Source organism: Ranitomeya imitator, chromosome 4 (genome assembly GCF_032444005.1).
Source record: "Ranitomeya imitator isolate aRanImi1 chromosome 4, aRanImi1.pri, whole genome shotgun sequence".
Classification (NCBI taxonomy): domain Eukaryota; kingdom Metazoa; phylum Chordata; class Amphibia; order Anura; family Dendrobatidae; genus Ranitomeya; species Ranitomeya imitator.
Window position 1 is genome coordinate 23,944,406 of NC_091285.1, and position 27,479 is coordinate 23,971,884.

Here is a 27,479-nt window from a genome sequence, read left to right on the forward strand (position 1 = left end):
GTGGAGTAGGAGCTCCCGTAAGGTACCTCCACAGACTGTTGGTGCTTATTATGTTCTTTGACCTGTGCGGTCACCCACGGCATCTGGTCAGAAGAGGACCAGCGTGTTTAGTTGCCGCAAACTAATGATGTGAAACCTAATGTCATGTCCTGATACAGTTTGTAATTGACTGTTCGTGGTACGGTTTATGACTAGTGATGAGCACTCTCGGGTGTCCTCCGAGTATTTTTTAGTGCTCAGAGATTTAGTTTTCATCGCCGCAGCTGAATGATTTACAGCTGTTAGCCAGCATAAGTACATGTGGGGGTGGCCTGGTTGCTAGGGAATCCCCACATGTAATCAAGCTGGCTAAAATATGTAAATCTTTCAGCTGCGGTGAGGAAAGCTAAATCTCCGAGCACTAAAAAATACTCGGAGGACACCCGAGTGTGCTCGGGAAATCTCGAGTAACGAGTATATTCGCTCATCACTATTTATGACTCTATAATAAACCACATATACTGCTATATGCAAAGTGTTCCTGTGTACCTTGAATTCCATTGCTAAGTGAGTATTCCCCTCCCTGTTAGTGAGCGCTATCTCACATTATACAGAAACATGAGGGATTCCTGTTCTCCTGTCTCTCTATATAGCACAACCTAAGAAGCAGAAGTATGGTGGATATTATACAGCAGTATTGAGCAGTGTAGCAGTGAATCCATTTATGGCGTGAGGTCAAACACTAGATATTTGATAGATACAGATGAGTTGGATGGATTTTGGATAGATAGAAACTGTAGATAGTTAGATATCCACTGAATAACAGGAATCACTCCAAAAATTAGCAATGAAAAATTGCATTTTTTTTTTTTAGCTCCTATGAATGCGACATTTTGGTTCCTATACACACTGAGCCCTCCAAGTCTTGAGAAAGTTTGAGGAGTGCTAAGGATAGTATCTAATAAATCCTGGGTTTTTTTTTATTGCTACTTTTTGGAGTGCTGCCTGTTTTTGTTTGTTAATTATAGATGGGCTTGAAGTCAGAGCCCTGGGGTTTGCATGCACTTTTTTCCACTGTGTTGCTTTATTTTTCTTTCTTTTTGTATTTTTTTTCCCCTTAGATCAAAATAAAAAAAAAAGAGATATGACACAGATATCAGAATTATTTTTTTTCTCTCCGCTGAATAAGTATAAAATTCTTGGAAATAAAGTTCCTGTTTACACTTGACTTTCTCACTCCAGGGAAGAAAGGAAGGCAGACAAGGGAGGGCAAGAACAGACAAGAACTAATTTAATTCTTCGGGAATATTCTTTTATTTATTACTATTGATAGATTTACTTAAGTTTTTCTTAAAAATGTTACGAAATGAAAATTTTAATTATTGAATCTCCGCACCCTGATTGGATATTGTATGTATGTAGGGACAACTGCGCTTTACGCTTCTGCTTGTCAATTTATTCCTATATTTCCCGGAGGAATAACACATCTTCTTTTGATTTATGTATATTCACAAATACTGAGGTTGTGGTTAAAGAAAGACGTTAAAGACGTCAGTCAGACAACACAAGATTTTTTATCACAAACTCTTTGTAAAAAAATTTGCAAATTTTGCAGCAAATTTGCTGTCGGGTGAACTCTTGAATAAATTTCCAACTAAATCTCAGCATTTCAGTGTGTAATTATTTTTGTATTAAGTGATTTTCCAAGATATAGGCCAGACCAACATTGATTGGCAGAGGTAACAGCCCAGAATCCTACAGTAATTGGGGTAAAAATTACGAAAAAGTGCCTTCTGGAGTGCCGCGGCTTCATCACTGCAATACTCAGTCCTCCAGTATCCATACGAGTGTTGTTGTGCCTGGTACTTTAACTCCATCCATTCTAATAGTCGGGTTACATATGGTAAGCTCTACCGATTGCGGCTTCCCCTTCATACCTGGAGGTGAAATCACCACTGATCATACTCTGATGGCCTATCCTAAGGCATACTTACCAGCAGTTACACTGCAAAATTCAGAAAATATAAGCCTCACGCAAGTTTAGGAAAGGTATCAAAACACTCAATTTTTCAGCAAAATTTCAATATGATCCACCCCTTTACAGGCCAGAGATGTACTGTTTCGGCAAATTGGTGTCATTGGCAAGTTTGATCTGTGGACAGGTCATCAGTGTAATACACTGAAAAACACCGTTTAAAGGGAACCTGTCACCCCCAAAATCGAAGGTGAGCTAAGCCCACCAGTAGGGGCTTATCTACAGCAATCTGAAATGCTGTAGATAAGCCCCCCAATGTATCCTGAAAAATAAGAAAAAGAGGTTAGATTATAGTCACCCAGGGGCGGTCCCGGTACAATGGGCGTCGCGGTCCGGTCTGGGGCCTCCCATCTTCTTACAATGATGTCCTCTTCTTGTAGTCACGGTGCGGCTCTGGCGCAGGCGTTCTTTGTCTGCCCTGTTGAGGACAGAGCAAAGTACTGCACTGCGCAGGCGCTGGGCCTCTCTGATCTTTCCCACCGCCTGCGCAGTGCAGTACTTTGCTCTGTCCTCAACAGGGCAGACAAAGTACGCCTGCGCCAGAGCCGCAGCGTGACTACAAGAAGAGGACGTCATCGTAAGAAGATGGGAGGCCCCGGACCGGACCGCGATGCCTATCAGACGGGACCACCCCTGGGTAACTATAATCTAACCTCTTTTTCTCCTCTTTCAGGATACATCGGGGGCTTATCTACAGCATTACAGAATGCTGTAGATAAGCAGTGGAATTACCTGAGATGGCAAACTAGTGTAGAACTGGTGGGAGACAGCGGAAGTCTACAGACCCTGAGATTTGGTCACTGCTGAGGATGGTCTAAGGGTACCGTCACACACTGCCATTTCGATCGCTACGACGGTACGATTCGTGACGTTCCAGCGATATCGTTACGATATCGCTGTGTCTGACACGCAGCAGCGATCAGGGATCTTGCTGAGAATCGTACGTCGTAGCATATCGTTTAGAACTTTCTTTTGTCGCTGGATCTCCCGCTGGCATCGCTAGATCGGTGTGTGTGTGACACCGATCTAGCGATGCGATCTAGCGATGCGTTCGCTTGTAACCAGGGTAAACATCGGGTTACTAAGCACAGGACCGCGCTTAGTAACCCGATGTTTTCCCTGGTTACAAGCGTAAAACTAAAAAAAAAACAAACAGCACATACTTACATTCTGGTGTCCGTCAGGTCCCTTGCCGTCTGCTTCCCGCACTCAGTGACTGCCGGCCGTAAAGTGAAAGCAGAGCACAGCGGTGACGTGCTTTCACTTTCACTTTACGGCCGGCAGTCAGTGAGTGCGGGAAGCAGACGGCAAGGGACCTGACGGACACCAGAATGTAAGTATGTGCTGTTTGTTTTTTTTACGCTGGTAACCAGGGTAAACATCGGGTTACTAAGCGCGGTCCTGCGCTTAGTAACCCGATGTTTACCCTGGTTACCCGGGTACCTCGGCATCGTTGGTCGCTGGAGAGCTGTCTGTGTGACAGCTCCCCAGCGACCACACTACGATTTACCTACGATCACGGCCAGGTCATATCGCTGGTCATGATTGTAGGTAAATCGTATAGTGTGACGGTACCCTAAGATCTGTGAGCTGGAGTCTGCAGGGAATGGCCAGTTAGTGTGAGGAGGAGTAAATCTACCAGTAACGTGTCCTGCAGAGGAGTCAAGAAAATGGCAAGAAGCACCTGGTGTGCCGACAGTATGATTGACTAAGACTGTAAAGACTGTATTTTGTGAGAACTCTACAGAGCCACCCGGGCAAAACACCTGGTGCACACTAAAGATCCAATTGTGTTCTAGATCAGTTACTGAACTTGACCACCGAGTAGTCAAGCAAACGGCAAGAAGCATCAGGTGTACCGACAGTATGGTTGACGAAGACCGTAAATACTGTATTATGTAAGAAATTCTATAGAGCTTCCTGGGCAAATCACCTGGTGAACACTAAAGCAAGAGTTGAGTTCCAGTCCAGTTCTAGATCAGTTATTGAACATGTCTGCAGTGGAGTGAAGAAAACAGCATGAAGCACCCGGTGTACCGACTGTATGATTAACGAGACAGTAAAAAGCTGTGTTATTTGTACATAGTCTGTGTTTTTTTAAGAACTCAATACACGGCTTTAGGGCTACCTAGCCATAACTGCCTGGTGTACCTTAAAGAAAGACTTCATAGAACCATAGAATGTTAGAGTTGGAAGGGATCTCCGGGGTCATCATGTCCAACCCCCTGCTCAATGAAGGACTCGCTAAACCATCTCAGACAGATGTCTGTCTAGCCTCTGATTGAAGACGTCCGTTGAAGGAGAACTCACCAGCTTGTATCTTAGTCCTGTCTAATTCCAAGAGAACCCACCCTTCACTTGTGATGGCATGAGACTGGATGAGCGTAATTGGCACCTGGAAGGAAAGTTCAAGTTCAAGCAAACGCTGTGCCTAGCGCTCGTCTCGAAATGCACGTATTACCTGATCACGGTAAGATACAATTTTTTGGAGGGAAACCAGTAGTCGTCTTAGTCTGCCCTTCCATAAGAAAACCGTATCCTCAAGTTATAACCCTACTTTCCTTCATGCCCTCCAACTGAAATATTTTTTTAGCAATTACAAGAAGAAACAAATATATTGTACTAAATTCTCTGTAACCAAAGGACTTTAATGTTCATGCATTAGATAGAACTTTGGAATATCTCTAGATCTAAATGATGGCACATAATATACGGTACCTAGGGTCACCCAAAATAGTTGCTATTTATTTTATCCAGCATAGGGGAAGAATGCGGCTCATCTGCTAGTCCCGCAGAGCTCTCCAGCACTTAACGGGTTGATGTGACTATGGAGAAGGATCTGAATGACTGGGTCCGGGAGAAGAATTGAGTGTGGCTGCCGATGAAGCTTTACATGTCTCTAACAATCCTGTACCCTTCTCTGAGGCACAAAATCAATGGAAACGGTCCGGAAGATCAGCAGGAGAGGTGTTTACATTACACTGAGCTATGTGAAGACGGAGGGCAACCTGCTTTTTTCCCACGGTCTTTGGAATGGTATAAGAGCAAACGTACTGCAGTTCTATACCAGTCATTGGGAGAACATGACATTCTCAGCAGTGACCACCGATGGAGAAGATGCTGAAAATCGGTGCAGGCAGAAAATTTAGGAGCCTTAATTCTGAAATCAGTGGTAGATATTCTGTACTCTTTAAAAACCATTCCCTGCAGCTGGGGAACTTGACTAGTTTTAGTAGATGTCCACCTACGTGGGTCTGGTGATGTTCCAAACTGAGCTCTAGTCGTCTCGTAACTCCCAAATTAAGACCATTAAAGTAATTCGCACTCTAGAGCTACCATAAAATGAATTCACACTCTAGACCACAGGTCTCAAACACGCTGCCCTTAAGGCTGACACCTATGGCCGGTGGGGCACCTAAGTTCCCGAGACATCCTCGAGACAGCAGTGAGCAAACTGAAGGAGGAACACTCCGGCGCCCCTTTTTGACATCATGTCAGGAGAGCGGCATTTCTTTCCTGCGAAGCTGGTTTGCAGGAGAATAAGGAGGGGATTTTTTTTCTTTTAGTCTCTTCCCAACATTGGCGCTGTAGGACGTGAACTTCATGCAAACCGCCATACATGTACAGCGCAATGATGGTTTGGCATAATAATTATTGGGTGTCAGCAACGGCCACAATCGGTATTGGCATCTAGCATGGCAAACAGCGGTATCTAGATACGGTAATTATTTGAAGAAGAGGGCTCCCACTTTAAGCGTATCGGCACCCCAGCATGGCAACTCAAAGCCAAATAAAGGCTGTCGGGTCAGCCCGCTATCTTGCTTCATAAGGCCCTACAATAAGCAGGGGACTAACAGACGAAGTGTCAGCGTAAATCTGACAGATCTATTATCTTCCAGTAAAGAAGTATTGAGGGGTTTAGATCAGCGATCCAGCAGGTAAAAGTTAAAGTCCCATGTATAAGGAATAAATAAAATAGTAACAGAAAATAGGAAAATCAAATAGTAAAAGAAGTAAAAAAAAATTCAATGAATAAAAGGAAAAAGAACATTAAAGAAAGTTAGTATGAAAAAATAACACTATTTTGCCATCAAAAGCACTGTTTTATGTAAAAACGTAAGTAATAAAAAAAAAAAGTACGCTGAATCCGTAACGACCCAAGAAAATCCATAACAACCCAAGCTACAAAACTGCTCCATAACCAATACCATGACCACGGTAAAAAACAAACAAACAAACAAACCGAAAATGTTGCATTTTCATTACACACAAAAAAATGTAATAGAAGCTGATTAAAAAGTCGAAAGCATAAAGAAGTTAAAAAAAAATAATAATAAAAAATAATAATTATAATTGAAAACGTCATCTCATCCTGCAAGGATTGCGGCCTGTCAAATTCATAACTTTTCAATGTGCGAACTATTTATCAGGGCCGAGTTAGAAACCTCTTCTCTAGACCAAATCCTTAAACTCATTCTGACCCCAGACCTGAACTCAAAACTCATTTAGGTTCTTAAACTCATTCTTTCCCAATACTAGTCCCTAAAATAAAATTAGACACTAGACCAGAGACAAAGCCATAGTGAAAGCTCAGGCAAGCCAGCGCTGTTAATTACCAGTAAGGGGGCGGGGCATGCAATAGCAGTAGGCGAGGCATGCAATAGCAGTGGGCGGGGCATGCAATAGCAGTAGGCGAGGCATGCAATAGCAGTGGGTGGGGCATGCAAAAGTGGGTGGGGCATGCACTTAGACTCTTGGCCACACCAAGGGTGCACTTGGCACCCAAATTAGCATATTTCTTACAGAAAAGAGGTAGTGATTAGAAGAATAAAAGTGCAGTGTTTGTAGGGCCTATTTCGCCAACAAGACTGTGCTTACTTTATACTGTCAATTCGGGCTGACAGACTGACTTTAAAGGGGTCTGGGGAAGGCAGTCCCTTGTTAATACCTGTTAGGACATAAGCATGACGTAGTCCCCTCATCAGTATGATCCACAACAAGGGACCATTTTGAGCCGCTTACTATTGATTTTAGTAAGAATCGTGCAATTCTTCATTCTTCCTGAAGGGGAGCTGCAGAGAGAGTAAGCGCCTTATTGTAAGTAACCCGCTCCTACACAGGCTGTACGCCTCTTCTCATCAACATGAAAAATACACAGCAGCAACCATGTATAGACAAGTATGCCCATGACCAGATGACTGGGTGGCACAAAATGGCATTGTAGGACCACATGTGGCCTTCTAAGTGGGAGGTGTGGCACCCCTGGCGTGGACTCTTTGGTTAGGCCAGGCCGGTAGTCGCAAGCGCATATCTCACAGCAAGGAGCAGATTTCAAGGTTGGTACTGGATAGCTCGCGCACTCCGCTTTCCAAAAAGGTAATTTACAACAGACCCCTAACATGTCTGTATACATCCATCTGACAATCTCGATATGTATACATGCTCTTTGGCCTGGGTTCTATTTGTGTTTTACAAATCTATTTATTGCGCTGGCATGCGTCCGTAGGAAGTGGACAAAAGCTTTCAATTTGTACCGAATGTGCAGTAGATTTAGTTATTTCTTTTTTTTTTTTTTTTTCTGAAAGTAAACCAGGCTGTTCAATTACAATATGTCAGATCTGTTCTAGTGAAGTGGAAGGGTGGGGAGAAATAATTCCACGGAGTCCTGTGCGTGCACCGAAAATAGGGATTTTTTAAAAAAAAAAAAAAAAAAAAGAAATTTTACCTTTGGTCTCAGATTGCACTGATGTTTATTTTGGTGCAATTCTGTCTTGTCAATTTTAGAGAAAGTTAATATTGAAGGTTTTTTATGACTTAAAAAGGTGGTCCAGGTTAAAAAAAAAAATAAAAATATATATATATATATATATATATATATATATATATATATATATATCAATTTTATATATCCTTTTAGGAAATTCTGCTCTAATCTAAGGGAATCCTGTGTTTTAAGATCCTTTTGGCTTCCTACAGTAGAGAGCGGATGCATAATTGCATCTCTCGCTGGAGGACCTACCCATTGATTTACCAAGGCAGTGTTGTAATACTTAATTTCCCCAGTGGAGGCGCTGCAGGGAAATGCAACTTTACTGCCGAGTTAATCAGGTGCCTTAATTTTTTTTCCTGTTCTTACTTAAGGCTGTTTGAGGGACGTTCCCTTTATCAGCTATCCACAGGATAGGTATAATCGTGGAAGTTTGAACAATGCTATGTTAATTATGTTTGTTATGAAATCTGACAGCAGCATGATGTGGGGGCAGACACCCTGATTCCAGTGATGTGTCACTTATTGTGCTGTACGTTGTTGTGTCAATGCAATGTGTTTTATCAGCAGGAGATTATCGCTACAGGACTAGGTGTCTCATGCCTCCTGGTCCAACCACGCCCCCACCACTGATTGGCAGCTTTGTGTGTACACTTTATATTGACAGAAAGTGGCCAATCAGTGGCGTGGGCGGGGTTATACAGGGCTCAGCATTCCAAGCTAGGCTAGATCTGCAGCAGAGGAGACTGATTCTATCACAACTGCTTGCACTAAGTAAACTAAGTGATACATCGCTGGAATCGGGGTCTCCGTCCCTATATAATTCTGCTCTCAGATTACATAGCAAAAACCTGCTGACAGATTCCCTTTAAGAATGTTGGTCCAATCTCACCTTTGCAAATCCAGCAGTCGTATGCATGCCTGGCCACTGTGGTCAGGCATGGACACTAGCACTACACTCCCAGTTGTGGGGATGCATGTGCACTACTACTCCATTCACACAGGAGATGAGACGTCCGTTTTTTGTGGTAATTGTGGGGTCAGTGGTTGCACCACCACTGATCATACTTCATTATCTATCCTGTATAAAGGGCGTAAATGCTGATCTTGAGATAACGCCTTTAAATCGTAATTCACCAAAATAAAATAAATATACTACAAAGAAAAAAACAGCAGGTATGGCAAATGTAATGTACCATTGGTTCTGTTCACTACTATCTTTTAGCCCTAACTCCAAATTAGAAGTTTTTGGGATTCAGTTTTCGGCCGCTGAGAATGAGAAATTCACAGTTTGTGATTTTCAACGATCTCCGAAGCTTTCCAGAGTGTTCGTTTATTTATATTGTATGTATTTTTCTGGGACCAATCTGGAAAATAAAGGGACTTTATTGCTGAATCAGTGCACCAGTCCTCTTCAGTCTTCCTCTGCACAGCCGCGTGCTGCGATCCACTGTGCAGAGGAACTGCAGCAAAGCTCCAGTCACGTAAATGGAGTGGCTGTCCCAGAGATCAGACTCCGACTGCATGTAGCCTTGGTTGAACCTGTAGGTACCCTTAAAATTGTTCCAGAAAATTAAGTACTTCTCACAGAAATTGATTGCAATTACACATGTTTGGTTATACACATGTTTACTTCCGTTGTGTGTATTAGAAAGACACAAAAAAATCAGAGAAAAAAAAACAAACAGCAAATTAGACATAATTTCACACAAAACCCCAAAAATGATCCTGATAGAATTGTTGGCACTTTGTTTCAAGCATGTGATGCATTGTTCAAACTCACCTGTGGCAAGCAACAGGTGTGGGTAATATAAAAATCACATCTGAAACCAGTTAAAAAGGGGGGGAAATTGACTCAATCTTTGCAGTATGTGTCTGTATGTGTGCTACACTAAGAATTGAGTATGTAAAGAGGAGAAGAGAACTGTCTGAGGACTTGAGAACGAAAATTTTTCAAAAATATCAATTAAGGTTATAGGCCAATCTTCAGAGAGATTGATTTTCCTTTGTCCCTTGCGCGCATCACAGAAGTTTACAGCTCATGGCATTACAACTAATCTCCCTGGACGTGGATGGCGGAGCAAAATTGATGAAAGGTTGCAACACAGGATGGTCTGGATGGTGGATAAGCAGCCCCAATCAAGTTCCAAAGAAATTCAAGCTCTACTGCAGGCTGAGGTGCATCAGTGTCAGCGCAAGATATCCGACAACATTTTGAATTGAAGGAAACATTATAGCAGGAGACCCAGGATGTACGTGAGTAAACCAAAACCCTTCTAGGAAAGGGTCATGTGGACAGATGAGACCAAGATAGAGCTTTTTTGGTAAAATACATCATTCTACTGTTTACTGAAAATGGAATAAGGCCTAACAAGAAAAGAACACAGAGCCTACAGTCAAATATGGTGGAGGTTCAAAGATGTTTTTGGGATGTCTGAAGATTACTAAAGGATTTTAGGTCACAATGTAGTTCCCAGTGTCAGAAAGATCATGAGTCTTCCAGCAGAACAATGATCCCAGATATACTTCAAGAAGCCCCCAGAAATGGATGGAAACAAAGCGCTGGAGAGTTATAAAGTGGCAGCAATGAGTCCGGATCTAAATCCCATTGATCACCTGTGGAGAGATCTTAAAATTGCTGTTGGGAGAAGACGCCTTCAAATATGAGAGACCTGGAGCAGTTTGCAAACCAAGAGTTGTCCAAAATTCCAGTTGAGAGGTGTAAGAATCTTGTTGATTTTGTCCTGCCCGTTGTTGAAGTTTTGTGTGAAATGTCTAATTTGCTTTTTTTCTCAGTTTTTTTTGTTGTTCCAATACACACAATAGAAATAAACCTGCAAAATTGCAATAATTTTCTGGGGAAAATACTTACTTTTCTGAAACAATTTCAAGCATGCCAACACTTTCGGCACTTTTCGACTGTACCCTAGCAATATTCCATACAGTGGGGCAAAAAAGTATTTAGTCAGTCAGCAATAGAGCAAGTTCCACCACTTAAAAAGATGAGAGGCGTCTGTAATTTACATCATAGGTAGACCTCAACTATGGGAGACAAACTGAGAAAAAAAAATCCAGAAAATCACATTGTCTGTTTTTTTTATCATTTTTTTTGCATATTATGGTGGAAAATAAGTATTTGGTCAGAAACAAACAATCAAGATTTCTGGCTCTCACAGACCTGTAACTTCTTCTTTAAGAGTCTCCTCTTTCCTCCACTCATTACCTGTAGTAATGGCTCCTGTTTAAACTTGTTATCAGTATAAAAAGACAACTGTGCACACCCTCAAACAGTCTGACTCCAAACTCCACTATGGTGAAGACCAAAGAGCTGTCAAAGGACACCACAAACAAAATTGTAGCCCTGCACCAGGCTGGGAAGACTGAATCTGCAATAGCCAACCAGCTTGGAGTGAAGAAATCAACAGTGGGAGCAATAATTAGAAAATGGAAGACATACAAGACCACTGATAATCTCCCTCGATCTGGGGCTCCACGCAAAATCCCACCCCGTGGGGTCAGAATGATCACAAGAACGGTGAGCAAAAATCCCAGAACCACGCGGGGGGACCTAGTGAATGAACTGCAGAGAGCTGGGACCAATGTAACAAGGCCTACCATAAGTAACACACTACGCCACCATGGACTCAGATCCTGCAGTGCCAGACGTGTCCCACTGCTTAAGCCAGTACATGTCCGGGCCCGTCTGAAGTTTGCTTGAGAGCATTTGGATGATCCAGAGGAGTTTTGGGAGAATGTCCTATGGTCTGATGAAACCAAACTGGAACTGTTTGGTAGAAACACAACTTGTCGTGTTTGGAGGAAAAAGAATACTGAGTTGCATCCATCAAACACCATACCTACTGTAAAGCATGGTGGTGGAAACATCATGCTTTGGGGCTGTTTCTCTGCAAAGGGGCCAGGATGACTGATCCGGGTACATGAAAGAATGAATGGGGCCATGTATCGTGAGATTTTGAGTGCAAACCTCCTTCCATCAGCAAGGGCATTGAAGATGAAACGTGGCTGGGTCTTTCAACATGACAATGATCCAAAGCACACCGCCAGGGCAACGAAGGAGTGGCTTCGTAAGAAGCATTTCAAGGTCCTGGAGTGGCCTAGCCAGTCTCCAGATCTCAACCCTATAGAAAACCTTTGGAGGGAATGGAAAGTTCGTGTTGCCAAGCGAAAAGCCAAAAACATCACTGCTCTAGAGGAGATCTGCATGGAGGAATGGGCCAACATACCAACAACAGTGTGTGGCAACCTTGTGAAGGCTTACAGAAAACGTTTGACCTCTGTCATTGCCAACAAAGGATATATTACAAAGTATTGAGATGAAATTTTGTTTCTGACCAAATACTTATTTTCCACCATAATATGCAAATAAAATGTTAAAAAAACAGACAATGTGATTTTCTGGATTTTTTTTTCTCAGTTTGTCTCCCATAGTTGAGGTCTACCTATGATGTAAAGTACAGACGCCTCTCATCTTTTTAAGTGGTGGAACTTGCACTATTGCTGACTGACTAAATACTTTTTTGCCCCACTGTACATAAAATGGGAACCACTCTTCAGTGACATGGCGACTCCCTAAAATCACATTCAAATTACTTTGAACACTGTTAATTTAGGTCTAAAATAGTTACCGTATGTTCTGTTTTGGGCTTTTTGTACCTATTTTTTATAGTGGACAGAGCCTTTTTTTTGTCTGGGACAGAACTCGAAATCCCCTACATATGGGCACATATTTGATTAAATGGTGACATTCTGCCTGGCTCAAGCCATCATTAGAGGCTAAAGTTTTAATTTGTTAGGTTTTCTATGCACATAAGCCGTCATTTTATCTCTTTGGTGTGTACAGTTTTATCAAAGAGGACCATTTTGCCAAATTTTTCTTACCGAACTGGACATGCCTTGTAATTGTGGCTGCAGAGCGGAATGAAATCTTTTTTTAAAATCTTTTGCTTCTCCAGTATGTAGATAATGGCAATCAGAGTATTTGGCACCTAATGTGTTAACACCCACTTAGACTTAACAAAATTTATCAGATATTTGTCACTGGGGGGCTTGTACTTCTCCATGTATGAGTTTCTCAATCATAGGCAGGCAGTAACACAATAGAATGAGAAAACAACTTCACACTAGCTTGGGTTTCTCAATGAGTGAGACGATGAAGATACAGTTCCGATATCCTGGTCTAACCTCCAGAAAGTACTGAGAGATTAGAGCACAGATGACTCCTCTTTCAGGTAAGGTCGCAGTGGGAGAAGGGCAGCACGGCTGAGTTTAGCGGTGTCACATTTCAAACCATTAACCATCAGCTTTCCTCATTTCATAGCACTGTCACCTCTGCTGTACTGCTCTTCCCACCACACTGCCTGTCTGGAGAGGAGTCACACTTATGTATGTTGTACTCAAAGTGGCACCTTGTGCCACTCTATGGTGTCCCAGGACAGGCAGCGTGGGGGAAGGGGCATTACAGCAGAGCTGTATAATAAGAGGAAGAGAGCTGGTAGAAGCGTTTGTAATGTGACGCAGCTAAACTCGGCTGCAATTTCTAATAATACAGGAGGTTAGACCAGGAGGTCACAGCTGTATTATAACATCTTATACGCTGAGAAACTTAAGCTATAACGGGGTGTGTTCTTTTTCTGCTGTGCTGCTGCCTGCTTATGATTGGGCAACTTGGATAGGGAGATGAAGTACACGCCCCCCAGTGAAAAGTATCTGATGCCACCCACTTGGACTTAAGAAAAGTTAACTCATTAGATGCCAAATACTTTGATTGCTATTGTCTCCACAAAGAAGGGGCGATATAAAAATACAAAAATGTTTTATTCTATGGTAAAGACACTATTACATGTAGGAACAGTCAGTAATTAGCTCTTTTTCGCCCCTTAACTATCCTATCATTTCAGGAACAGTATATTGGCGGATTTTACTTGCAGCCGCAGAGTAGCCTGTGCTAATAAATCTCTGCGATCTGGACTTTGCTGAGAGAGTGGCTTTTCCACAATGTAAACATCAATAATAAAAGATGAGTTTATTGCACTGAATCCTCTCCGGCCATATGACTTTCCTCCGCTCCTTAAGTAGCTATTGGATTTATCCTTGAAAGCTTCGCCAGAAGTTCTCTGTCCTCTGTTGTCCTGCCAGACTCTTCATAGACCGTTCACATACGGCATATATATTCTGTAAATTGCTCACTTAATGTGGTGTACAGACACATGCGTTATGTTTATTTTTTATTGTCAGTTTTATTCTCTCAATTTTCCTGTAAGAACAGGGAACACGGTAAAAAAATAGGGGTTTTCGAAGATTTTTTTTTTTTTTTTTAAAGGCGACTATTGCTTACTCGCTTGGTAAATTCTGAACCAATAAAGAGCAGACGATCTTTTTTTAAGCTGTCCGGTAATAACTCTGCCACTATAGCTAATCACTGGCCTAAGTAGTCACATGAAGATGGTGGCATCATTAATGCTGAGGTCAGTAATTGGCTGCAGAGGTCACGATGGTGGAGAAAAAGTAATCACTAGGGTTGAGCGACCTTGACTTTTTTAGGGTCGAGTCGGGTTTCGCGAAACCCGACTATCTCAAAAGTCGAGTCGAGTGAAATCGGCCGATTATGGCGAAAAGTCGAGGATCGACCGAAACACGAAACCCAATGCAAAGTCAATGTTTTTTTTTTTCTCTCTCTCTTTCTCTCTCTCTCTCTCTTCCGTACCTGAACTGAAAAGCTGGTGTTACACATTGCAAATCGCTACAGCGCACAAGCGACAACATGGCGATAGGCGTCCACGCCCCTAAGACCTATGTCATCACTCTGCCCACGCTCCTTCATTGGCTGAAAAAATGGCGCCAAGCGCATCATACGAAACGCGACTTTGGCGCGAAAGTCGCGTACCGCATGGCCGACCCCACACAGGGGTCGGGTTTCATGAAACCCGACTTTGCCAAAAGTCGGCGACTTTTGAAAATGAACGATCCGTTTCGCTCAACCCTAGTAATCACTAAAGGGCAGCTAACAAAGAGTGTTAGGAATGGCTGACAAGGTGAGTACATATTATTGTGTTCTTTTCTCACTTCCCCTTATTTATGGCCATTGGGAAAACCCCTTTAAGGAGGACCTGTTACTTGCCTTAAATTTGTATTTTTTTATACCAGGTGTAAATGCCGCTGTTCTCCTGAATCTGGCGTCGTTGTTTTTATTTTCCTGTGCCTCTCCGTTCCTGAGATATGGCCTCCTCTACCCTGTATATAAAACTAGTCTCTTGTTAGTCAAGTGGGTGTGGTCCTCAAGTAGACTCCTACAGAGAAGATTTGACCACGCCCAGTTCCCTTAAAATACGTGATTTTTGAACAGGGAAGAAGGGGCCATATCTAAGGAACGGAGATGCGTAGAAACAAAAGAAAGACATCGCCGGATTCAAGAAAACAGCGGCATTTACACCAGGTAAAGAAATTACATGTTTACAACAAGTCAAAGGTCTTTTTTAAATTTTGGTAAACACCTTTTAATCTCTACTTAAAGTTTTAAATGGAGGAATATAACTTCGGAATAGCGTTTTACCTTTCATTAAAGGCTTTTCTTGATTGTCATTATTGATGGACTTTTACTTATCATTTGGTGGAGATCTGACTCCTGTCACCTGTCAATCACATTCACATCCACTTTGATCCCTGGCATTGGAAATTACACTTTTTTTTGTAGTGGGTTTTTAGGACTACAAAAGTGAGGGGTCTTCCCTTAGGATTGGCAATTGATATCAGATCAGTAGGGGTCCAACTTTTGATACCTCTGGTGATCATCTGATTTGAAGTGGCTGTGGCGCCCTAGCCAGTCTCATGTTTCCGTCATTGTTTACCAGGCACAGTACCGGACTCTTACTTTTAGTAGTGACTTTTGCCTGGAACTACAGCTTAGTAGCCCAGTAAGATTTAAGTGAATGGGACTGGGCAGTAATACCAGATACAGTGACAGGTTAAAGTACAGACTTGTGCCTGGTAAAAAGGATGTGGTGCATGTTCAACGATGCTGCCCCTTCAGCCAGCTGATTGATGAAGGTGTCAGAGCCCTACAATTCTGATATAGATGCCAATCCTTATGGAAGGCCATCATTCTTGTAGCCTTGATTGACGGAACATGTGGTCCCTGCAGCCAGGTGATTGGTGAAGGAGTCAGAGCCCTACAAATCTGAAATAGATGGCAATCCTAATAGAAGGCCATCAATGTTGTAGCCTTGATTGGCAGAATGATGCCACCTTCTTCAATCCTAATGGAAGGCCATCATTCTTGTAGCCTTGATTGACGGAACGATGCAGTTCCTTCAGTCAGCTGATCGGTGAAGCAGTTGGGAGTCGCACCTAAAACTCTGATACAGATGTCCAAATCTAAGGGAAGGCCATCAATGTTGTAGCCTTGATTGGCAGAATGATGCCACCCTCTTCAATCCTAATGGTAGGCCATCATTCTTGTAGCCTTGATTGACGGAACGATGCGGTCCCTTCAGTCAGCTGATTGGTGAAGCTGTCGGGAGTCACGCTCCTAAAAATCTGATATAGATGTCCAATCCTAAGGGAAGGCCATCAATTTTGTAGCCTTCATTGGTGGAATGATGCGGCCCCTTCATTTAGCTGATTGGTGAAGCTGTTGGGAGTCACACTCCTAAAAATCTGATATAGATGCCTGTCCAATCCTAAATCTTGTAGCCTTAATGGATTCTAGACGCTATATGCACAGGTGTCGTATTAACGTGACCATGTGCTGACTAATCACATGATCACATCGGGGTGCATGAGTAATCTTCCATACAGCAGCGCTATAGAGTTACCTTGTGTTCCCACATGGCACTATTTTCTTCCATAGAAATAATGCATAAAAAAAGCTACATAATATGGAAACTGGTGGAACATTTAACATTTTTTTTTAGTTACGTAATTTGTGTGAAACTGGTAGAGCAAAAGAAATCTTCCTTGAAGTATGAAAGCAGAGTCACAAAGAGGTCCAGACTTTGCAAAAATAGTTTTGAGTCCATACAATATTGTTCCCTATGTATTTGCCACATGTACAAAAACGATCTACATTGATGGGGCATATATATTCTTATTACTTTTTCTGGTACTTGAATGCCCCATCAATGTAGAACGGTTTTTGTACATGTGACAAAAACATAGCGAACATTCTTGTATGGACTCGGAAAACTATTTTTGCAAAGTCTGGACATCTTTGCGACTCTGCTTTCATACTTCAAGGAAGTATATATATATAGATATAGATATAGATATAGATATAGATATAGATATAGAGATATATATATATATATATATATATATATTATAATTTTTTTTAATTTTTTTTTATACTTAAAATTTCTAAGATGTGAATTATTTCAGCTTAATCATTTTCACTTCTTCTGGGGTTTTTTTTGGACAAAAACTGGGAACAATCAACCCAACGGGTTAATGAGAATTGAAAAGGGGGGAAAAAAAAGAAAAACAGAAATGGCCAGTAGCAAAAATAAAAAGAAAAGCTTTTCTTGTTTTTATGCGTTAGCCATTAAAGTGACAAATACAGACTGGGAACAAAGAGATTTAAGAAGTCCCCTTTTCATTAAACAAGCTGACATGGTGGAGGGGGTTATGACTTTTGTAATTGAAACCTTCTGCTCAGTAGAAATCCAGGAGTCCTGTAAGGATTTTTTTTTCTCACCCAATAATGCCTTTTGTGTTTCCCTGCAGTTCTGCCTAACCATTACCATAGGCCCAAAGCCTGTCTGTGCCGTAAAAACCGTAATGACCGAGCCAATGACTGTTGTAAACTTCATAGCCAGGGTTGTCTGGAAATTTGTGGCGAAGGAATGTGTGTCTTTAAAATGTGACTTACAGCTTAGCCCAGTCAGGACCAAGGGGATTTTATATCTCGGTGACCCAGACTATTCTTCGGAGACTAAAAAAAAGACTTTGTGAAACCGAACACATGGCGTTCTCTTATTGTTGGGTATGTGAGAAAATGGGAAGGAATATATTTTTAGGATTATTTTTATTAATACCGAAGACCCCTGAGACCTATCTTTAAGATAGGTCATTAGTATCAGATAGGTGGGGTTTTAACTCCCGACTGATTAAAGGGGGTCTTGGCACAGGGAAACTGATGTAGTGGCCATAAGTGGTGCTGGAACACAATGTACAGAGCTATGGCAGTTCCTGTGTGCCATGGCTCCATCAATCAGTTGATTAGTGCCGGTTTCTGACATAGGATCTGAAATTACAGTGCCATAAAACGCCTCTAAAGTTCAAGCACATAAAATGAAAAAAAAAAAAACAACAAAATACAGTATGGTGATTGGTAAAGGACCACTGATTATTATTCCCCAGCATCCCCATTTTCTGTTCCTACTCTCAATTTCCAACCATGGCTACATATATTACTGTCATGGTTGATGGATTTTGAGGGACATCGACCCCTTCCACGCTGTCTCCTAAAATATGCATAAAATATGAACAAATCGGTGGAACCATGAACAATGGTTGGGGTCTGGAAAACTAACAACAGAGTCCAAGTATGGAGCCACTAGTCAGACAACCTTGTTAGGGTATCTTTGAAGAGATGACTCTTGGTGGTGACTCCAAGCCATGGAATCAATGGAGGTCCATCATGAAGATCTTTGATATTAAGGGCGGTACTAAACTCTACTGCTATAGTTATTACCGAAAGTCTACAATTCCACAAGGGGTTATCAAAGATAATCAGCCTGTATAATATTCATAAAGCCTTCACAAAACTTGATATTAATAATCTACAGATGTCTACATTACATCCGGTTGATCAATTGACCGACAGCCATCTCGGCCAACACTTCCATGCACAGGAGTGTACATTCAGTCGAGCGCTCCTGTGTTCTCCATAAATCATGCCAGCCAGTGGCTTATGTCCTGGAGAACAATGTGAATAAGACATATTCGATTAACTTGTCTCCCAAGCATCACACGGTCGATGTCCCATGCACGTTAGATTGTAGGCCGAACCCGTTGATATCTGCTGGTTCAGCCAACATTAGTCTGTGTATGGTGGGGTTTACAGTAGATTGGATCAGTAAAATGTGTCCTATGTATATCGACAACTTTAGAATTCTTTTAAGCCTAAACCTATTTTTTTTTACCTTTGTTTTACCCCTAGATGTGGATGAATGTTTGGACAATAATGGAGGATGTCAACAGATCTGTGTTAATACGATGGGCAGCTATGAATGCCAATGCAAGGACGGCTTCTTCCTAAGTGACAATCAGCACACCTGCATCCATCGCTCTAACGGTACGGATTTGGCAATATAAGCTATACTCGTATATATTTTTTTCTTTTATCTTCTGTTCTTGGAATTGATATTTAGGATGATGTAAAGTTGAATTGTTAACTCCAGTAGCCTAGTCCTGGTAGAAATTACTTTGAGGCGGCCATATGTATTGACTTTTGGTCTTCAACGCAGAGTTTCTACAGGGATTAAGTTTTCTGCTCATGTACAACCATTTTGTAGTAATCGGTTATTAGCAAGGTTTCTGTACTCCAAGACTGAAGGATCTCGTATAGAAGTATCTCTCTATTTGTTTGTAACAAGGTCAAAAGTTGCCTACAAGAGTTCCCCCCCCCCCCCCCCAAAAAAAAAGATGGACATCACTAAAGTTGATTTCAGGTGATAGGCATAGGCCGTCTCCATTTCCCTAATTTCTCTATATTGTATAGTTCAGTCCTAGTCTAGAAAAGTTGTCACTGAAGAAGGTTGCCACCTTAGGCTGGGCGTCAGTGAGTTTAGTCTTGCGTTAAGATCACAAGGTTGCTTTCTGACTTTACGAGAAAGTATCTTGAATGCGGTGGCATTCACAAGTCTTAACACTCGCAAAAGAAGGTAGATCAGTTGGACATTTGGTCTCAGATCAGATTTGGTTATTAAACACAGTAGATTAATGTCGGCTGGACCCGCCAATATGGACAGGTTTGGACAGCTGTGTAATGTATATTGGAAAGTTGATCGGATATGTCCAAAACATTATAGACTGAATAGGGCTTCCTCTTCCGACCTCACCTTTGGGAGAAGGGTGTTCCAGTATTTGTCCCTCCCTGAATTCTTATTTCTGTGTAATTCTTTTGTGGTGCTGTTATGCGTGATCGATAAAGACTTAGTTACTTACCGATAACGGGATTTTTTTGGAACCTATGACACTATACTTCCCTCCCATCACATGTGGGTTAGCACTTCTTTCACTAGTGTTATAAGTTCACGTTTTGAGTTTGTGATATGTAGTGTTAGTATTTTTTGTATTGTTGTAATAACCATTGGAGGTCCCCTTGTGCTCTGTAATCCAGCTGATGCAAAGGAGATGTACCACCATTTATAGCCTGTAGGTTTCCTGTCCTTGGTGAGCAGATCTCTCTTGTGGTGCTGTCATGGGTTCGAAAAATCCTGCTACCGGTAAGTAGCTAAGTTTTTTGGGGAAGTTAATGTTTGAGCATGCGGTCACGAAGTATTGAGCTGCCGGTTGGGCAGCCTTGTAGGGCATCTATTGAAAAGGTGGACTCTTAATGGTGACACCAAGCAAATTACCCATCATGAATGGATTATCACATCTAACATTAGGGTATTTCTAGGTGATTTTGGCTACACCTTGTAGAATTATTTGGGGTATTCAGCAACTTGTGGGATCTCCTTCTTTTACCTCATGGTTTTGTTTGTTTTTCTCTAAAAAAAAAAAATAACAGACTATAAGAAAATATTGTTGTGAAGAAAGTCTCAGAATTACCATTAATGAGTATTACATATAACAATATATACCCCCTATCTGTTTTCCTCCCTTCTCTCTCTCAATCTCTCTCTGCCCCCAACACCACAGCCATTCTATCTAAATATTTCCTTTCTCCTCTCTGTCTCTCATCTTTCTCTTCTTTCTTTCTCTTATCTCTTTTTTTCTTTCCTCTCTAGTTCTTTCTTTCCATCTCTCCCTCTCACAAGTTCTCCTCCTCCCTCTCTCCTCTCTCCTGCCTGTCTCCCGCCTCCTCCCTCTTCACTCTCCCACCTTTCTTCCCCCTCTCTCCTCCCTCTCTCCCCCCTCTTCACTCTCCCGCCTTTCTCCCCCCTCTCTCCTCTCTCCTCCCTCTCTCCTCCCTCTCTCCTCCCTCTCTCCTCCCTCTCTCCTCCCTCTCTCCTCCCTCTCTCCTCCCTCTCTCCTCCCTCTCTCCTCCCTCTCTCCTCCCTCTCTCCTCCCTCTCTCCTCCCTCTTCACTCTCCCACCTTTCTTCCCCCTCTCCTCCCTCTTCACTCTCCCGCCTTTCTCCCCCTCTCTCCTCCCTCTCTCCTCCCTCTCTCCTCCCTCTCTCCTCCCTCTCTCCTCCCTCTCTCCTCCCTCTCTCCTCCCTCTCTCCTCCCTCTCTCCTCCCTCTTCACTCTCCCGCCCTTCTTCCCCCTCTCTCCTCTGTCTCTCCCCTCCCGCGCCTCGCCCTCTCGCCTCTCTCCCACCTCTGTCCTCCCTCTCTCATTCTCTTTCTATATGTTTTCATTTTTTGTGAAATGGGGAATTGAGTTGGTTTCTAATGGTGGTAATTCGTTACTGGAATGGCAATCTTATTGTTTTCCTACTGATCTTGTAAAGAGCTCATATTGAGCTTGTGCTTTTTCCAAGTAGCCTGTCTGAACAAGCTGAGCTGCAGTGTGAAGCACTTGTACTATTTAGAGCATTACCCCGACCCTGAGACACAGGTGAATTTCGGACTTCTCAGATAATGTAGCTAAGGAGATGCCAGCCTGACCTCACACTTTTTCAGGCTTCTGTATTCCTGTATACATTAAGCTTGTTATAGACATTCATTGAGGCGCCTTTTTTTAAATATTTTTTTCTTTTTGCTTTATAGAATTTGAAAGATTACGGGTTTAATTGTGTTGTGCTCACATTTTAAGGCATCAGCCGGGGAAAGGTAAAGCCCATATTCTAGCGGAGCTAATTAATGTGCTAATACTCACAATTTCAGTCTTGTTCCCTCTGGTTAATAATGTTATTATCCAAACACTGCTCCGTGGACGGCTTTAATGATTTAATTAGGTCATCAATTGTGCGATTTAGCGCGTTCCAGTAGTCGCAAAGATCCTCGTTAACAGCATGGAGGCGCGGGCCAAATTACCTAATCTTTCCCAGATATTAGTGATAGAACAAGGATTTCTCTTGTACAGATAATGAGCTCTCATGCTTCTTTGGCTCTCTACAATATGTCACTGTAACGCAGACGGGCCGTACTGCCAAACTTCCAGTTTGTATTCCACGTGCCCTACATGTTGCATTTTGCCAGTGAAACGTTTAATTTTTTTTTTTCTGTATGAATTTTGAGGAAATTTAAAACATTTTTCATTTAACAATTTTTTTTTTAATTAAAGTTTTATTTTTTATTTCCTTTTTAATTTGTGATAAGGACTTTGAAATATTTAATTGTTCAAACCACATTATTAAAATGTAAAAAGTACAAAATATTAGGGTACCTTAGTTTTACTCTACTTTTTGCTTAACTCTACTTTTGCTTAGCTCTACCTTTGCTTAACTCTACCTTTGCTTAACTCTACCTTTGCTTAACTCTACCTTTGCTTAACTCTCCCTTTGCTTAACTCTACCTTTGCTTAACTCTACCTTTGCTTAATTATACTTTTTGCTTAGTTAACGCTACTCTTTTGTGCCAAATGCTACACAAAGTAGGAAACTAAAACAAACCTGTGAATTATTGAGAGGCACTCAGTTGTATAGTAAGTGTTCCTGATAACCCTGGGCTCATAGAACTTGGTCAAGACTTTCTGGGGAGAAGACAAACTTTGCTTGTAATTGCTAGTTGGGGGCGTCATATTAAAGTCTCATAAAAATGTGCGTTTATCTTTGCCCCATCACGGACCGCAATGCACGATCTGGCCACAGGTCTCCTGATTACAGCATGACTGCTTCTTATATGAGGCTGTCACTCTCTGGTTGGGAGACCCACGGTTAGTCCATGTTTGAGGTCCATGATCAGACAGAGATCCACGAACGTCTGCATGAGTCCTTAGAGTGAGAAAAAAATGGTTTTAATGAGACATCTCCTTGTATGTATCATTTGTAGTACTGGGGTATGGGGCAACGTAAAGCCTTTTAACTCACTGAGACACTCACCTGGGTGCGACTGTTAACTCTGCACCACCTATACTTTATCCATTTTTGGTTATTATACAAATTACATTATGTAGGTAATAACTTCCTGACGTCTGGGGGGGGGTCCCTCCATTCCATGATTCCCTGTCCATATGGAGCAGAGGGCGAGCATACGCACTTTCTCCATTCATTGTCTATGGGCCAGCTATAGACAGCCAAGCACAATATTTAATTATTTCCAACACGGAAACGGAGCAGCGGTGTGTTCTCGAACAAGCTCTAATCGAATCCCGTTCTCAGCATCAATGGGGTCCCAGTGGTGAGACCACCAGATATGTTTTAAACTTGGTACAAAGCCTGTATCGCCTACCCTCTGGATAAGTTATAACTTGTGGAATTTATTTGACCATTCAGTTCCAATGTCCAGGCTTTTCAGTGCGTCATCTAAATGGTGTTTCGGTCAAGCACGGGCACCACAATTCCATACATTTATCTAAGGGTTTGACAGAGATGGCCGACTGCAGTGCTTGGCTTTCTCCGGCCATCTCAGACATGAAGGTTGTGGAGGTGCGCCTGTTCGAAAGCAAATTAATTAAGACAGAGCCCAATTCTTGGGATTTGTGGGATCTCTAGAGATGAGCAGGTTGTTGCGTATCCGGTCGGTAACACTTTCTTCAGACCCTTTAGGCAGGCCCACAAATGTGATATAAGATGGAACTTAAATTGAGCAGCTGTAGATCATGTGTGACCATCTCTCCAATTCCAGAGCCTCATTCTCTATAGATCTGCAACTTCCAAAGTAGGAACCCACATCATTGAACCATTTTATGGCAGATCCTTCAAGGGTTTGTTCAATTTCAAAGTCTATGAGCGGAACTCATCAGTTTTGTAGACAAGACTTTAATATGGAATCAACTTGATGGGTCGACAGGTAGAATAAGCTGATAAATATATGTATTCGGCGATGGCTCGTGAGCGTGTTGAGTTCTCAACGTCATCTTGAATAATTTAGGAGTTTTCCAACATAAATAATTTAATAGCAAATACATAGATATATATTCTAGAGAAGAGGGGGGGAAAAGAACATAATGCTCTTTAGAATAATTGCCAATTGCATATACAACAAATGGATCCAGAATGATCAAATTAATGGATTAATTATTTCCAATTTTTTTTTTTTACTTGGCTACAAGCAGTAGAACTTGAGCAAACAGACTGACTTTTCTCCGGATTTTTTTACACGTTACAAAAACTGTATATATAGCCGGTCGATTCTCATAGTAAACCGCGTATTTTACATTTTTCCTACTTGTGGTTTTGTGTCCGATTTCAGGATGCCCTGAGAAAATGCCAACATAAGTCTGTTTTTGTGTAGACTGAATGGAAGCGTGGACTTAGCCCGACCATATAGGAATTCAGGAGAAAATTCCTCACTCGGGCAAGAAATAAAAAAAAGTTAAATAACCCCCCTCCCCAAAAAAAACCCAACGTATTTTGTCTCGACAAATGAAGCCTCGGTAATTAGTCAAATTGTAGTTCAAGGTTCCTCACCGTCGGCTCGTAGGCAGTGAAGTCTGTAAAGGGTGCTGCTAAATGGAACGTTTGCTGCGTGTTTCAAATAGCCTTGTGTAACAGGCAGGAAACCGGAGTAATCTCTTGAGTGCTGGGATTACGCCTGTATAGATACCAGATATCTAGGGTTGAGCCAAAATCTGGTATCACTCTGCAAAAGCCTTCTACCATTTTTATTATTATTATAATATTTCATTACAATATTTTATATTTTTTTCACTTTTTTATTTATGATTTTTTTTTTTTTTTTTTTTTTGGGGGGGGGGGGGGGGTATGTAATTACTTTCACCTCTAGATTTCTATCCTTTTTTTCCCCAACTTCTTAATTTGCATAATTTTATATATAATTTAAAGGAATAGCAAGGGTTAAACTCCTCTGACCTTAGAAAAAAAAAGTGTTTGCTCTCTTACAACTTTCTTGGTACCAAAGCTCTCCTTCTTCTCACTGGTGGTTGACCACACGTCATTACTTAATCCAGTTTTGCTACAATTGTTGTTGTTTTTTTTTTTTTTCTTGCTGATTTTCGAGAAATTCTGCAACTCTCCCGAATACCTGCAAAATCCATGCAACTAGAAATGGCCGTGTAAAATCACAGGGTGGCACAGTCTCTGCACCTCATGCTCTTACTTGTGAAGTTGTGACCCCCATCCTTAACCCTTTTCTCAACCCCAACGCAAGTGGTCCTTAGCTTGTACTAAACGATTTCCTAAAGAATAGCTACAATACGGAATGGGAAGTAGGGTTTCCCTTTCAAAAATGTAACATGGCAAAGTTCAGAGACAACCTCCTTTTTTTAGTGTTTGTGTTTTTTTTTTTGTTTATTCAGTTTATGGAATTTTTTTTATTAATAAGATTTTATTAATATATTTTCCTCAAATATCTAAAATCACTTTTCTACTAGCAAAAGTTTACAGTAGCTCCTGTACTATTGGGCTGAATTTGGAAGTAGTCTTTAGTTGGTTAACAAGCTGTTTTCTTTTCTTGCTCGTATACTTTTAATAGACTGGATTTTGTAGAAGAAACACCTAATATAAGGAAGCATTAAACGCCCCAAAATTACCGTATCCTTTTACTAGGAGAAAGTATTAAATCTCATTTTTTTTTATCTAATTATTTTCCAGCTTCTTCTTTCTCCTTTTTTCCCTTCTTTTCTCCTTGTTTCATCATACTTTATCCCTCTTTTTTTTCTTTTTGTTCTTATTTTCTCCTTCTTTCCTCTTACTTTATCCTTCTATTTTCCTTTGGTTCTCCTTTTCCTCCTGCATCTTTCCTCCTCCTCCTTTCCTCCTTCTCTTTTCCTCCTTCTCCTTTTCTCCTGCTCTTTTTCCCCTGCTCTTTTTCCCCTGCTCCTTTTCCCCTGCTCCTTTTCCCCTGCTCCTTTTCCCCTGCTCCTTTTCCCCTGCTCCTTTTCCCCTGCTCCTTTTTCCCTGCTCCTTTTCCCCTGCTCCTTTTCCTTGCTACTTTTCCCCTGCACCTTTCCCTCTGCTCCTTTCCCTCTGCTCCTTTCCTCCTTCTTTTTTCCTCCTTCTTCTTTCCTCCTTCTTCTTTCCCCATGTTCCTTTCCCTCTGCTCCTTTCCTCCTGCTCCTTTCCTCCTGCTCCTTTCCTCCTGCTCCTTTCCTCCTGCTCCTCTCCTCCTGCTCCTTTCCCCTGCTCCTTTTCCCTGCAATTTTTCCCGTGCTCCGTTCCCCTGCACCTTTCCCTCTGCACCTTTCCCTCTGTTCCTTTCCCCTGCTCCTTTCCCCCTGCTTCTTTCCTCCTTATTCTTTCCTCCTTCTTCTTTCCCCCTTCTTCTTTCCCCCTTCTTTTTCCTCTTTCTCCTTTCCTCCTTCTTCTTCTTTCCCCCTGCTCCTTTCCTCCTTTTCCTTTCCTCTTTCTCCTTTCCTCCTCCTTCTTATTTCCCCTTGCTCCTTTCCTCCTTCTCCTTTCCTCCTTCTCCTTTCCTCCTTCTCCTTTCCTCCTTCTCCTTTCCTCCTTCTCATTTCCTCCTTCTCCTTTCCTCCTGCTCCTTTTCTCTTTCTCCTTTTCTCTTGCTCCTTTTCTCCTGCTCCTTTCCCTCTGCTCCTTTTTCTCTGCTCCTTTCCTCTTTCTCCTTTCCCCCTGCTCCTTTCCTCCTTCCCCTTTCCTCCTTCTCCTTTCCTCCTGCTCCTTTTCTCTTTCTCCTTTTCTCTTGCTCCTTTTCTCCTGCTCCTTTCCCTCTGCTCCTTTTTCTCTGCTCCTTTCCTTTCTCCTTTCCCGCTGCTCCTTTCCTCCTTCCCCTTTCCTCCTTCCCCTTTCCTCCTTCCCCTTTCCTCCTTCTCCTTTCCTCCTTCTCCTTTCCTCCTGCTCCTTTCCTCCTGCTACTTTTCTCTTTCTCCTTTTCTCTTGCTCCTTTTCTCCTGCTCCTTTCCCTCTGCTCCTTTTTCTCTGCTACTTTCCTCTTTCTCCTTTCCCCCTGCTCCTTTCCCCCTGCTCCTTTCCTCCTTCTCCTTTCCTCCTTCTCCTTTCCTCCTTCCCCTTTCCTCCTTCCCCTTTCCTCCTTCTCCTTTCCTCCTTCCCCTTTCCTCCTTCTTTCCTCTTTCTCCCTTCCCCCTGCTCCTTTCCCCCTGCTCCTTTCCCCCTGCTCCTTTCCCCCTGCTCCTTTCCCCCTGCTCCTTTCCTCCTTCTCCTTTCCTCCTTCTCCTTTCCTCCTCCTTTCCTCCTTCTCCTTTCCTCCTTCTCCTTTCCTTCCCCTTTCCTTCTTCCCCTTTCCTCCTTCTCCTTTCCTCCTTCTCCTTTCCTCCTTCTCTTTTCCTCCTGCTCCTTTTCTCTTTCTCCTTTTCTCCTGCTCCTTTCCCTCTGCTCCTTTTTCTCTGCTACTTTCCTCTTTCTCCTTTCCTCCTTCCCCTTTCCTCCTTCCCCTTTCCTCCTTCCCCTTTCCTCCTTCCCCTTTCCTCCTCCTTCTTTCCTCCTTCTCCTTTCCCCCAGCTCCTTTCCGCCTTCTTTCAAAAAGATCAA

General features: G+C 42.2%; 1 protein-coding gene across 4 annotated transcripts in view; it reads left to right on the top strand.

Annotated features, from left to right (window-relative positions):
- Positions 1–27,479, top strand: part of SCUBE1 (signal peptide, CUB domain and EGF like domain containing 1) — a 224,751-nt gene that overhangs the window by 51,858 nt on the left and 145,414 nt on the right. For all 4 annotated transcript variants that reach the window (XM_069763370.1, XM_069763371.1, XM_069763373.1 and 1 more), the window contains exon 4: positions 18,958–19,092. In XM_069763370.1, the coding sequence (XP_069619471.1) occupies positions 18,958–19,092 (135 nt within the window). The remainder of the gene's footprint in view (positions 1–18,957; positions 19,093–27,479) is intronic.